The 15,131-nt window shown below is 38.0% G+C and overlaps 2 protein-coding genes across 2 annotated transcripts; one reads left to right on the forward strand and one right to left on the reverse strand.

Moving 5' to 3' along the window:
* Nucleotides 1–3,035: 3,035 nt before the first annotated feature.
* On the forward strand, nt 3,036–5,643 carry LOC123962733 (tripartite motif-containing protein 16-like). Its single transcript, XM_046039005.1, has one exon. The coding sequence runs from the start codon at nt 3,199–3,201 to the stop codon at nt 4,858–4,860; it is 1,662 nt and encodes a 553-aa protein (XP_045894961.1). The 5' UTR covers nt 3,036–3,198; the 3' UTR covers nt 4,861–5,643.
* A 223-nt stretch (nt 5,644–5,866) lies between these two features.
* lg23h5orf24 (linkage group 23 C5orf24 homolog) lies at nt 5,867–14,982 on the reverse strand. The gene is made up of 2 exons (XM_046039006.1): nt 14,741–14,982; nt 5,867–11,658 (listed from the first exon to the last, which is right to left on the reverse strand). Exon 2 carries the CDS (start codon nt 11,650–11,652, stop codon nt 11,029–11,031), a length of 624 nt encoding a protein of 207 aa, XP_045894962.1. The 5' UTR covers nt 11,653–11,658; nt 14,741–14,982; the 3' UTR covers nt 5,867–11,028.
* Between the last annotated feature and the right edge of the window lie 149 nt (nt 14,983–15,131).

Consider the following 15,131-nt stretch of genomic DNA (forward strand, 5'->3'; position numbering starts at 1 on the left):
AGAGTCTGTTTAGCTCACATGTTTGTCATTCCCTCCCCTTTAACAGATCTCACAGTTTACAGATGGGTGTAAACACCATGTGTGTGTATGTGGGCAAAGATCTCACTGGCAGTGACTGAAGTGGATGTTTTACCTCCTCCAGCAGAGCCCAGAACCAGAGCTCAAATACAGCACACACACGTTTGTCTTTGAATGACAGCAACAGAAAAGCAATATTAATTGAAGTTGACAAATTATATTTGGGTCACCCAGAAAGATTTCTTGAATGGTGGCAGGTCCTGAGTAGAGAGGGTCTTACTGGACATTGTTACTTGGAGGTGAAGTGGAGCAGTTACGTTTTTATAGCAGTTGCATACAAGGATATTAACAGAACAGGGACTGTAGATGAACGTAGATTTGGACATAATGGCAAATCTTGGGCATTAGAATGTTACAGTGATTATTATAATTTCAGACATAACAATTTTGTTACTTCAATCTCAGGCCCTCAGTCCTCTAGAATAGGAGTTTACCTGGATCATAGGGCAGTGGCTCTGTCTTACTACAGCATCTCTGAAACCATGACTCTCCTCCACAGAGTCCAGACCACATTGACTCAGCCTCTCTATCTTGGATTTTGGCTTCGACAAACTGCTGTAAGCACTGCTGGGTTATGTGAGCTCAAGTAAACAGGAGTATAAAAAGTGATTCATCTATGATGCTGTATGTATATGTTGAGGTGTGTCTGCACTGCAGAGATCAAACATAGTGGGCTGGACTGTGATGTATTTTGTTAGATTTTAGGTTGTTTAGTTTGTCAATTCAATAAAAATAATCTCCATTTTTATTTTCTACATAGGGAGTAATTTAACTTATTTGTTGAAATTTGATTCTTACGTTATATTTTCCAAACCCGCTCATCATATCCTGTACATGGAAAATATAGTCCATGCAAAATGTCTGATGAAATATCTGTTTTTGTCCTACTTAAATCTGAATTTGGTTTTTAGATAAATGAGTTCAATTATATAAAAAAAAAAGAACAGGTTAATTTTAGTTACTTATATATTCAGGAACATCATAAGTTAATATTTACTTTTTAGTACTCTGCATACTGCAGTCTGTACTGCATACTGTTCTGCTGTTTTGATGATATTGCAAAATCACATTACTTTTTCAGAATATGTACCTGAAAAGCACATGAAAAACAACTGTAAAATTATCTACTCTACAGTAGCTTATATCATTTGTAATATTCGTTTCTGAAAAATTGTTTGCTAATCGTCTTTTTTAAGATTAAATAAGTGAAGATTGACGAGTGACGCTGTATTTCTTCACTCTCAGGACTGAGAGCCATCTGAATGATCATCAGGGCAAGTTTTAAGATTTCAATTTAAAACAATAAAAACTTGAATAAAATACAGCGACACATAGTCAAATCTCAGTTATCCTGGATGGAAATCATATTTGGCTATATATGATCTACTGTATTTACAGTGCATCAAGCATGTTGTGGAATGACAAATATTAAATCAATAAACCTACTGCAACTTTCTTTTCTGTCTTCAGCCTGTTTGCACTAAATTATTTTAAATCAGCATTTAACAAAAACACCAGCTGCCCCAGCAGTCAGGTTCAACTGTTCTGCAGGGCAGCAAATGTACCTCAAACAAAATAAGACAGAACAGACGTTAAAATCAAAACTTCAAAGATTGCTAAGCCATACCATTACATTACGATGTAGAAATTAGAGAATCAATTCATAATTCTTAAATTCTTACCCTTCAGTGAGAAAATAGTGAACAAATGAGACAGTGATTGAGATGATCTGTAGTCCGTCTCACACCTGTGATGGTGGCTGTAAGTGCCCCATAAGCTTCAATGTGGCTGTTAGTTGTTCTTTTCTCTTCAGACTTATTTGATGAATGTGATGGAAATGATTTTTCCATAATCTGTTCCCTGCTTCCTTCTGCTTCTGATTTAACTACCACTTTGGCTCTTTGCTCTGGAGGAACAGCGCCACCTGTCTGCACATTTCTCACCAAATATATCCTGCTGGCTCATGCTTTAAAAACACAGAATAGAGGCCAGCAGTGGCCAACAGTCTGCTTAGAGATGGTCTCATTTATTTATGATTCAGCATTAAAATACAAATCAAAACATGTATTGTTTTTTTTTATCTTTGAGTAAGAATACAAATAAGATCATTGAGGCTTCAGTGGATAAATGTCTGTCACACAAATATCACATCAAATAAATGTTTTTTAAAGATACTTTGTGTAAATAAGTTTTATAACGAAGATGTAAACTGCTCTATCAATCAAACTCGGTGCATTCAGCTACACATTCATGTTATGGATAAGATTATACTTTGAATGTCAATCTGCTCATTTTCTTGGAAAAAATGTAGTAATAAAGCAAAATACATATTCATTTGTACTTGAATTTTCCTTTTTTACTTAAAATAATGTAACAAGTGGATAAGATGGATAACTCAAAAGATACACAGTAATTTCCTATCGGTGACAGACTTTCCCTAATGTGACATGACAATGTGACAAGGTGTCCCTTTTAAAGTAAACCAATGTACCCACACTCTTAACATATACACAGGTATATGTGTATATAAGTACTGCAGTAGTCAGAAAGGCACAAAAATTACCTGATTAGGTCAAATTTTGTTGTAAGAGTAGGAATATTAAAACAAAAATCACACATTCCGGACAGATTTGATAGGAACAACAAAATCAACTTTTTAGAAAAAAAATGCCAAGAGACATTTGAGGACAAGATGAGTGCTGGGTGTTGAAATTCAATTAGTAGTACTAGTAGTAGCAGTAGTAGTATATCTACACTGGGAACATTTCTGTAGTTAAATCTGAAAGGTACTTTTAACTAATAGCTGCAACTCCCAGACTGCTCCTCTTCCTGGAATGAAGCACAACTTTTTAACCTCATCAGACTAAATTCATTGGCTAAGCTAGGCCCCTCCTGCTCCAAAGAACTCTTAAGAGTCTGTTCAGCTCAGACGTTTGTTGTATCCTCCCATTTCACAGATCTCACAGTTTACAGATGGGTGTGAACACCATGTGATTAAATGAAAGAGCTGAAAAGTCGCTACATTGCAGATCAGTGAACAAACTTCAAGGAAATGAGCACACCTTTTATCTGTTAACAGAAAGTGAAACTTACTGACATTCACTGTCGTCTGGAGGAGAAATGGCACAGCAAGTGATTCTGGATCGAGAAAAACTCAGCTGTTCAATCTGTCTGGATCTCCTCAATGATCCTGTGACTATTCCCTGTGGGCATAGCTACTGCATGAGCTGTATTAAAGACTGCTGGGATGAGGAGAATCAGAAGAAAACACACAGCTGCCCTCAGTGCAGGCAGAGCTTCACACTGAGGCCTGTCCTGGAGAAAAACACCATGTTAGCTGAGTTAGTGGAGGAACTGAAGAAAGTAGGACTTCAAGCTCCTTCACCTGATCATTCCTATGCGGGACCTGGAGACGTGGCCTGTGATTTCTGCACTGGGAGGAAGCTGAAAGCCTTCAAGTCCTGTCTGATGTGTATGGCATCTCAATGTGAGCAACACCTCCAGCCTCACTACGATGTACCTGCATTAAAGAAACACAAGCTGGTTGAAGCCACTTTAAAGCTTCAGGAGAACATCTGCTCTCGCCATGACGAGGTGATGAAGATTTTCTGCCGCACTGATCAGAAGTGCATCTGTTATCTCTGCTCCATGGATGATCATAAAGGCCATGACAAAGTCTCTGCTGCAGCAGAAAGGACTGAAAGGCAGACAGAGCTCAGGGTGATTCGACAAAAAATCCAACAGAGAGTCCAGGACACAGAGAAAGACGTCAAGGTGCTTCAGCAGAGGGTGGAAGCTATCAATCTCTCTGCTGATGGAGCTGTGAGGGACAGTGAGAAGATCTTCACTCAGTTGATCCGTCTCATTGAGAAAAGAAGCTCTGAAGTGAAGCAGCAGATCAGATCCCAGCAGAAAACTGAAGTGAGTCGAGCTAAAGAGCTTGAGAAGAAGCTGCAGCAGGAGATCACTGAGCTGAAGAGGAAAGACAGTGAGCTGGAGAAGCTCTCACACACAGAGGATCACCTCCATTTCCTGAACAACTACCCATCGCTGTCACATTTGAGCAAGATTGAAGACTCACCCAACATTGCTGTCCTTCCTCTGTGCTCTTTTGAGGATGTGACAGCGGCGTTGTCAGCGGCCAGAGATAAACTGCAGACTGTTGTGAGTGAGGAGTGGGCAAAGATCTCACTGGCAGTGACTGAAGTGGCTCCTCAACCAGAGCCCAGAACCAGAGATGAATCTTTGAAATATTCTCGTCAAATCACACTGGATCATAATACAGCACACACACGTTTAGGATTGAGTGACAGCAACAGAAAAGCAACATTAATGGAAGTAGACCAGTTATATTTGGGTCACCCAGACAGATTTCTTGCAAGGTGGCAGGTCCTGAGTAGAGAGGGTCTGACTGGACGTTGTTACTTGGAGGTGAAATGGAGCGGGAACGTTTATATAGCAGTTGCATACAAGGATATTAGCAGAACAGGGGCAAGAGATGAGTCTGGATTTGGATATAATGACAAATCTTGGGCATTGTATTGTAGAAGTTATGGTTATACATTCATACATAACAGTATTTCTACTTCCATCTCAGGCCCTCTGTCCTCTAGAATAGGAGTTTACCTGGATCATAGGGCAGGGACTCTGTCTTACTACAACATCTCTGAAACCATGACTCTCCTCCACAGAGTCCAGACCACGTTCACTCAGCCTCTCTTTCCTGGATTTTGGCTTCCAAATACCCCTGGAGACACTGCTGAGTTTTGTGAGCTCAAGTAAACAGCAGTTTAAAAAGTGATTTATCTGTGGTGCTGTATGTATGTATATGTTGAGGTGTGTCTGCACTCCAGAGATCAAGCCAGGGATTCGGACTGTGATATATTTTGTTGGATTTAATGTTATTTTGTTTGTGTCGATGACACAGTGAAATGAAAAATAAATAAATTATCTTTTAATTTACTAGATAGGGATTAAACTATCTTGTTTATTATAGTTGGTTTTGTATGTTTTATTTACTAAATGTGTTAATTATCGACTGTACATGGAAAATATTACATCTGCATGCAAACCGTTTGATGAAACATCTGCTTTTGTCCTACTTAAACCTGAATTTTATTGTTGTTATTATATAAATTGGCTTAATTATGTCAAAAATTACAACATCAATAAAAGCATCATGTATGTAAATAATCTGCCAAATGAATGTAAAATAATGTAAAGTGTAATTTTTTTGTATATCTTAAGGAACATGACATTTTAATATTAACCTTTTTAGTACTCTACATACTGCAGTCTGTACTACACACGATATTGCAACTCACATTACTTTTTTACATCAAAAAACTACATGAAAAAAATTTGCTACTCTGTAGTAGTTTATATACATTAGAATTGAACTTTGCTTATCATATTTTTAAGAGTGTCTTTTCATGGTGACAGTTTTAGTAAACATTTATGAAAAATCAAAGCTTTACAAATAAATAAATAAATAGCTTTGTCATCATTTTATCAGCAAACTGCTATTCTGTAAAGAATCACACTGATAAAAGCATTTTTCTTTTACCTTTTATTGTCAGAGTTTCTGTCATTTTCATGCTAAATGTCTTTTCAGTCATTCAATTTTCAAGATATTTTGGTAACAGAAAAACACAGAGAGATTCTATCAAATATCCTCCACTTTATGGTGGAGGTGACAGGTTCCTTCACAAGAAGAAGCAGAATCATGAAATGATGAAGTTTGTGAAAAGTTGACTCTTTTGCAAAAGGAAAAAATGTCAGGACAATATTTCAGCAGAATGTGTTACTTTCAGATTTATTATACAACTTTTGAACATTCCACAACAATCATGCAGGAATAAAATGGCAAAAATACAAAGCTTTACAGGCTTCGTCAATCACACTGTAGGAATTACTGGGCTTCACGTCTTCTCAAAAACACTCAAAATGTGAGGTAATATTTTTTGAAATCATCATCTACAGACAACAGACCATGTGTTGATTTAATGCTGAAGATGGTGAGATAAAGAAATCACTCAAAAGACAATGATGGAAAAGCAACACAAACTATCACCTCCTGTGCCTTGTGTCAGCACTGATTTAACTTGAAATATTACAGCTGAAAATGAAAGATTTTAACAATGTCATTGAGTAATCAACCTTCCATAATTATCTCCTATCCCTTCTGCGATGACCATCCAAAATGTCAGTGCCTACTGTCAAGCGAACAATTCAGGAGAAAAATGGTTTTGTGTAATATATACGCTCCACAATGTCCCTATATTTAACAAAGTATTTTCTACATGTTGAACATGAACCTTCACGGAGCTCTGAGGTTACACCTAATATACTGGCAATCAGTCATTACACTGTTATCATTTCATGGTCGTAAATGTTTTCCCATTAACAACAAGTGTGTTAACAATGCAGAAAGCCTAAAATCTCAGATAATATGACACAGATTTGTTGTAATGGAGAAGTCCTCCTGATTTCTTTCCAAATTTTTCATTATGTCAAACACTTACTTAACCCAAGCCATCTCTAATCCGAATCTCAACATACCATCAGAAGTCCTACTCCCGCTGTCCTAGCTAGCATCTGTTTTTATTAACATTTGTAACTCAGTGGGATTTCTTTCATCTGCCTTCATAAAATGCTGAAACATGTTTGTGGCATTTCTGTCCATATTTTACGCTAAATGAATATCTACTACTACTGTACTGGATAGTAAACTTTGTACAACTCCTTATTTGGAGACAATACAACAGTCATTTTGTTAGTGTTCAACAACAACAATATATCTCACTAAGAGAAATGTAGAGCCAAAGTGGAACAAAAACCTCTGTGTTTTTTATATCATAGTATTATTGTTTATTAGTTCTGATTTTAGCTGCCTTTATCAAACATCATTTCCCACAAGCCCAAGACCTTTGGAATTCCCATTTATCATAATATGGACCACCGATGAAAGAAACCTTCAATAGGAAATTGCATGGCTTTAGAGACGTTACTGGTGGAGAAGCTAACCACTGTTCCACTAGCACCCTGTCATGGGAGCTGTAGTTGTTGAAGGTTGGCAAAATAATCATTATTTTATGTTTGTTACATTACAAGAGTAGATATCCAGTTAGTCTAAAATATGGACAAAAACGAGAAAACAACAAAGTAGCAGAAGCTAGTGGAGCAAGGTTACCAAGAAGATGGAGCAGGACAGACAAAAGGCCTTTGTCACAGCAGACATTTTGACTTGTGATAGAAGGAGAAGCAACAGTGTTACTAGTAACATTTACGGCCTATTCAAGTGTCCCAGTAAGCCATGACAGTGTGACAATGAGCCAGCATGCACAATACCAGGACCCCGAAACTGAAGCAACTAAATGGAATTGAGCCATCGTTCATTTTATTATTTTTACCAGTGCTTTTCCTACTGAGACATGTCAAAATTTCTTCAGCTAACAGTGCATTCTGCCAGCATGTTTATCCCATCAGGCTCCACGGCACAATATGTACCTAAAGCCTAAAACAACACAATCTTCAGATTGTGAGACAGCCAGGCATCATGTCAGCTATAACCTCAACAAAACAAGATCAGTTAAATATCAAACATGGCTACATAAGAATTACATATAAAAAGAGAAATATTTTCAAAGGAGAATAACAATATAAATACAATGAAATGTAAGGAACTAAGTTTACATTGTCATTGTTGAGCAATTTACAATGCTTTCAAGAAAGTGGTGTTTTAATAGCTTCAGATGTGACAATTTAAAGGTTTTGTACTAATCCAAACAATCACAGTCTTTTATGGGACAGTGGTCTCCAAGTGCTTTTTCATTTACATTGTACACAGTAACTTTCATGCTAAGGTTATATTATGAGATGTTGGAATATTTTAAAAATCAAATAGCATAAATGCCTACAGTTAGATAACATCATATTCTTTGGTAAAGGAGGGTGAAAAGGTTTTTGTATGTGACATTTCAGTAACCTCTGTTAACACCACACACATCAACAAAACAAGTGACAGAAGGCCTTGTACACAAGTATAAAAATACAACCATAATAAAAAGTGATAGTATCAAAGTTTTCACAGTACAATACATACAACAGGTTATTGCACCAAATTTAACGATTTTAAATGTTGTCATGAATCAGCGAAACAGTGAAGCTGTACTATTTCTTCACTCTCAAGATTTCAAATCACTGTATATGAATAATAATAAAAACCGAATGATCATCGGGGCAAGTTTTAAGATTTCAATTTAAACGATTAAAAACGACTTGAATAAAATACAGCGACACAGTCAAATCTCAGTTATTTTGGATGAAAATCATATTTTACTTTATATGATCTACTGTATTTACAGTGCATCAAGCATGTTGTGGAATGACAAATATTAAACCATTAAAACTACTGTAACTTTCTTTTCTGTCTTCAGCCTGTTTGTACTAAATTAGCTGACATGAGCATTTCACAAAAACACCAGCTGCCCCAGCAGTCAGGTTCAAGTGTTCTGCAGGGCAGCTAATGAACCTTAAACTAAATAATACATAGCAACATAAAATAACATTAGAACATATACATTAAAATCAAATCTTAAAAGATTCATAAGCCGTACTATTACTTTACGATGTAGAAATTAGATCAGGACATAATCGATACATGATTCTTAAATTCTTACAATTAAGTGAGATAATACGTAAACAAATGAGACTGTGGGATAATTTGTAGTCCGTCTCACACCCGTGATAGTGGTCGTAAGTGTTTCATAAGCTTTTATAAATGTGGCAATAAGTTGTTCTTTTCTCTTCAGACTTATATGATGAAAGTGATTTTTCCATCACCTGTTCACTGCTTCCTTCTACAGCACTGGCTCTTTGCTCAGGAGAAGCGCCACCTGTCTGCAGATTTTCTATCAATAGAGGCTAGCAGTGGCCGACAGTCTTCTCAGTGATGGTCTCATTTATTTATGATTCAAGTCAAAACTATATTCTTGAGCAAGAATACAAAAAGATATTTGAGGCTTTAGTTGGGTAAATGTCTGTCACATTAATGTCTTAGTAAATCAATGTTTTTTTAAAAAGATAATTTGTGTAAAGTTTTATAACTACAATGTAAACTGCCATATCAATCATAGTCAGTGCATTCAGCAACACATTCATGTTACAGATAAGATATTATGATATTTTGAACACCAATCTGCTCATTTTCTTGAGACAAATGTATCATTAAAGCAAAATACATTCTTATTTGAACTTGAATTTTGCTTGTTTGCTCTCTCTCTCTCTCTCTCTCTCTCTCTCTCTCTGTATATATATATGCAACAGTCACAAAGGCACAAAACTTACCAGATTTATTATGGTCAGATTTGATAATAACCACAAAATCAACTTTAGAAATAAGTTACATTTTTGGATGAAAAGATGAGGGCTGGGTGTCAAAATTCTTTTTGAGGAACCGGACAAAATGTGTCTTTAGCAACGAGAATCAAAAGCTTTCAAATATCAAAAGTTGGAATGGAATGCTTGGTCTGATTTTTAGTCTTGTTTACTTTTTCTTTGATCAGATATTTTAAATCGAAATAGTTGCTATTTATGCATCTTCACCTGCTTTCTGTTGAGACAAAATTAAACTTTACTTACTTCTTTTGATGTATTTAAACATTTTCAGTGACACCCAGCCCTCTGCCATGGGCAGAAAAAATCGGATTTTCTACTAGGAGTAAGCTACCAAATATCCCGTTTCTACAGTGAGACCACCAGTGAGTAGGGGTTCTGAACTGGCTGAGATGAACTACCACAAATTTGACTGTAATTAAGAACGATCCAGTACCAAGCTGAACACACAAACACCGTTCATCCAAACGTTTACGCGCAAAGAACGAGGCAACCACGGCCCACATTAACCAATTTTTAGCAGGTTCTAAGAAAAGCAGGAGGTGGTCTGAGTTGCTGGCAATGTTTATGCTTTTATACTTTTAGTAAAAAAAATAAAACTAGGATAACAGTGTTATTTCTCACAACAATCTGTAAGCTGACTCAGTTGCTTTGATGACATTTGCATGCAAATAATATATAGACATTTCGCGAGATGACATTTAGAGAGTGAACAGTAAGACAGTATTAGCAGGAATCATGTTTTTAGTGTTTAGTGTGTTGAATTAATTGGATTTCACTTTCAGGGTGCTATCTGTACATCTAACTATCTTTCACTCAAAATAAAGAATCTGGGTGAGACGCTTTCTATTTTACAAATGTGACACATAAAAGGTGCTACATATAGCATTTAGATTTATAAATGAAAGACCACATTTCCAACAAACCTTCCTGTTGTAAAAGCAATGTTGCTAGCCTACTTGTCTCTTTTTCTACATTTCTTGCTTCACATGTGGTTGTTTAAAGAGCAAGAGCAAGAGAGAATATCTGACATAAGCTAATATTAACTTTAAACTGTAGCATGATGAAAATACAAAGTAAAATGTGTCCTTGTTTTATGCTGCAAAGCAACCCAACAGATTTCACATAATTGTGGCTATCACTCTTCTCATGATGGTCTCCTTTGTTTACAGTGATTAAACATTTTAAAACGAATGTTTCGATCATTCACTTGTGTAAAAATGCTACATAAAGCACAATGAAAATTAAACTTGTCATGAACTATCACTACAGTTGTTAGTAAGATAAAAGCCTCTTGCTCAAGAAACATCTAGTATGATTTTTTTTACCAAAAAAACAGATACCGTAATGTGTAGTGAAATCTTCCACACGCTATGGAGCATATCAGGTGGCAGGCACACAGATGACACCAACACGAATAATAGAAAATCTCCTCCTCTCAGCGTCACAGCAGACTGGGAAAGATTACAGGCACCCCCAGTATCTGGCAGGAAACCTGTACACATGCGTCTCTTATTCAACTGTTGGAGGGTGAGTAGAAACAGAGAAGAGCCTTCACTCATTCGGTGTCTTCTCTTTGCAGGAAGGTTCACAGAGGATTTCCTTGTGTGGTAGTGGATAGGGGAAAGCCGCCCCGCTACAGGTGCCACCATAAGCCAGTTTGTTGAGGCGAGAGAGGCCCTTGATGCTGCCAGGAGGCCGTCCGGGGCTGACCTTATACCCTGCTGCTCTGGTAGTACCCAGCGGCCTTCCTGGGCTCGTCTTGAACCCAGCAGCTCTGGTGGTGCCGAGGGGTCGCCCCGTGCTGGTTCTGTATCCGGCTAGCTTGGTGGTTCCCAAAGGCCTCCCACGCCTGCCTGTCTTCCCGACAGCCTTGTTCTTCTTCTTGCCGTCATCCGTCGCTTGATCAGCGCCTTTAATGCCAGGTATTTTTCCAGGCGAGCTGGTGTTACCCCCAAGCACTTCCTGTCTCTGGCACACCATGGACTTGTGGCTCTGGGCAGGTAAGACCATGGGAGCCAGCGTCATCTGGAGGGCCGACGGAGGGGGAGGAGGATAGAACTTGTTGGACTGGGAGGTGCACAGTTCAAAGTGGGAGGCAGGGTGGTGGCCATCCTCTGCTAGGCATGACGGCCTGCTATTCATGCAGAAGTCACTGCTTGTCACCTGGCGCATCATCTTCAGCTGAGGGCGGAAATAAGTTGTGTTATCACACACAGATTAAAGTACTAATACAGTTTGTTAATTTCACCACTATTGTACAACAGTCTATCTAAATATTTTATTTTATTGTTTATATACGGACAGTCAGGACTGCAGAAAGATCATCAGTGCCAACCTCCATTCAGGACTTATACATTTCCAGTGTCAGGAAACGGGCAGGAAACATCACTGCAGATCCATCTCACCCCGGACACAACCTGTTCCAGCTCCTCCCCTCTGGTTGGCGCTACAGAGAACTGTACGCCAAAACCAACAGACTCAGGAACAGTTTCTTCCCACAAGCCATTACTCTGATGAACAGCTGACTTCTGTCTCACAGTGTCAGGAACAATTCCTGTGCAATAACCCAGTAACTCTGTCTCTAATCAGTCACCTGTTTACTGGTTACCACTTATTATTTATTCATCATTCTCTATTTCAGAGCTGTTCATACTATTCATATTGTCATATTGTATATACTGTGTACCAATCCACCTACCTCACATAACACCTGCACATAACACTTATTTATTCCAGCATCCTTTGCACTATGCTCCATCACACTGTGTGCATGTGTACATGTATGCATGTATGTGTATGTGTACCTGTATATCTCATCCACTTCCGTCATGTACAATAATAATAATAATAATAATAATAATAATAATGGTAATAATAATTTACTCCTGCATCCTTTGCACTCTGCTCATTGCACTAGTCTCAATCTGTCTATATTGTTTTTGTTTATAGTGTGTATACAGTACATGTGTTCTCTATACTGTAGCCTGTGTCTGATTTTATTATTGTATTATTGTATGAGTAAGCTCATCGTGAGCAATGTACGATCCGGAGTCACATTCCTCGTATGTGTGCACATACCTGGCAATAAATTCAATTCACAATAGATTCACATTCACAAATATTATATTTTTAGATTTTAACTTATGCACAGTTTATGTCATTATCTTCTCAATTTACTTGTGTTAATTTCTTTATACATTTTTGTATGAGCGCTGTGGGAGGGAGCCTGAGAACGACTGCGTCACCATAATTGAGTATATGACAAATAAATAAACTGAACTAATATATCTGCATAGAGTCAATGCTGTTATCCGGGTAGTATGATGCCAGGTGAAAACAAAAGGAATCTGGGGCCAGGGGCTAGCCCCATTGGGGACTTTCTTATCTACTGTCAGTCTCAGATGGTTCAAGCAGAAAAGCTTAGAGAAGACGCTGTTTGATGCTCTTTACTGGAGGTGGGGATGTTAACCAGATGTGCATATGCATATACTCTTTATCCTTGAAGTATTTTCTCTTGTAAAACGTACACTTTTGATAAAGCATAAATCTCACCTTTATACTGTCTAAGTAAGTTTTCTAGTGTGGAGTCTTCTTCACCTCATTGTCGCATGCCAAGGTGTAATGACTTTATTATTTCCCCCTAAGGCTGGATGCCTGAAAACACCCACTTTCTGCCACAAGGGACAAAAAAGGGGCCCATTAAACACTGAAAATAAAATTCAAAAAGCGACACAAAGGTGAGATTTATGTTCTATCTTAAGTGTTCAAAAACTATTTTTTTTTTCCAGTTTCACAAGAGAAAAGACTTCAAGACTAACTGGTTGGTTTGGCAAATGCACATCTGGGTAACTCCCCCCCCTCCAATAAAGTCCAGTGCACAGTAATTTCCCTAAGCTTTTATATGGAAACCATCTGGGACTGTCTCCCACACAGTGGATGAGACAGTGCCGAACGTTGCTGTCTTAAATCAACATTACACTTCACACTACACACAAATCAAAGACCAGATGTCTTGAGAAGACCAGCAGCTCTTGTTAACATGTGATTGGACAACAAACTTTGGATTGGTTTCCCTCAAACCTGAATTCACCTGAAATCACTGCTCCAAACCTGATTTTACAACTCCACAACTTGGACAATCAAATTTACTGGACACATATAAATTTCACTATCAGACTTTCATAATTTAACACTAATATTTAACAGTTTGTTTTCTTTCATCTTTTTTCCTTTGGAATCACATTTTCCTTATTACCAATGTATAAGTGCTTGTCAATAAAATGTTATTTTGTGAATTGGGTTTTGTAACTTGTCACTCTGTCTTGCTGTAGATTTTGGTGTCAGGAATGAGTCAAAAACAAATCTCAATCTAATTATGAATACTTTAGAAATGCACGTTTTTTTCCCTTATGTTCCATCAGGGTGTCCAGATGTGTGCCTGTATGTTGAAGAATCCAAGTTCACACTCAGTTTGTTGGGTTAAGCTGGGTATTTCCGGCCTGAGTATCTAAACCCATAAATTGTGGTTTACATTCAGACTCCTCAAAAGCCAAAAATCAAAACATGACAGGAGGTCAAAGAGTTCAATTGACCTTGTTTTAACTAGATCAAGAAAACAATTTTAATTTTGTTGGGGTAGTGATTATGGATACAAAAAGTGCCTGGGTTAAAGACCTTGATAACAAGCATAAACCTTATTAAATTGGTGCTGAAGTGCCTTTGAGCAAGATGCTGAATCCCAGCTGGTATTCTGCAGCTGACTGTGACCTCTGACTTCCATGTGGAGGGGGCAAGTATAATATACACAATAACCTCATAATTACAATTAGTTACCCTTCTGGCTCTTTACTTCCAGCAATACAATGCTCACAACTAATATAAGGCTATAAATACTTTAAAGAGGCGATGGGGAACAGACTGCTGCTGATTGAGATTTCTCTTGCAGAGGACACAGGATGCAAGAAGGTGTGGACTTTACTATCACATATACTCCACTGTTTGTAGTAATATTCATTCACACAAATAAATATGCACATGGATTCAGCATCTTTGCGTGCAGAGGACAAAACCTCCTGCTCCCCTTGTCACTTCATAACACAATCGGCTGAATTTAGCCTCGTTTTCGCACCGTATTAGGGGTTTAACAGCTTGACCAACGAGCGAAAAGTGCGCAGATAACCAATGTGGCTGCTCACATCTACGGCCATATAATGAATATACAAACACCCTCCTGCCACCAACATTAGCGCTAAGGTTACTGTACCTCGATTGTTCGCAGATCTCGGAGCAGAAAGGGTTAAGGAGAAAAATGATCTTTCATCTCTCAGCGCCTGAGTCGATGCATTTTCCCAAATATTTTCGCAGCGCAGGACATCGGCTAGCTAGCGTTTAATCACCACATCAGATTGTTACGGTGTTAACGAGGAGGCTCAGCTGGACGGATTTTTATTTCCCAGCTCCAGAGGTTTGGTTGAGAAACGCAGCCATTTTCCATTAAAAATTAATAAGACGGGAGCGCAGTCTGAGCATGCGCAGAGCAGCAAACAAGGGACGTCAAGGTTTTTCTCCTTCCCCTCCTGAACCACTTTGACATCCAAACGCTGTTTTCACTTTAAAATACAGAAAACAACATCCAATAAGCGGCAATAAAGCTG

This window comes from Micropterus dolomieu, linkage group LG23, assembly GCF_021292245.1.
Source record: "Micropterus dolomieu isolate WLL.071019.BEF.003 ecotype Adirondacks linkage group LG23, ASM2129224v1, whole genome shotgun sequence".
Taxonomy (NCBI): domain Eukaryota; kingdom Metazoa; phylum Chordata; class Actinopteri; order Centrarchiformes; family Centrarchidae; genus Micropterus; species Micropterus dolomieu.

Excerpts from the sequence above, each read along its gene's own strand:
- LOC123962733 (XM_046039005.1), top strand. The coding sequence starts at position 3,199 with ATGGCACAGCAAGTGATTCTGGATCGAGAAAAACTCAGCTGTTCAATC.
- lg23h5orf24 (XM_046039006.1), bottom strand. The coding sequence starts at position 11,652 with ATGATGCGCCAGGTGACAAGCAGTGACTTCTGCATGAATAGCAGGCCG.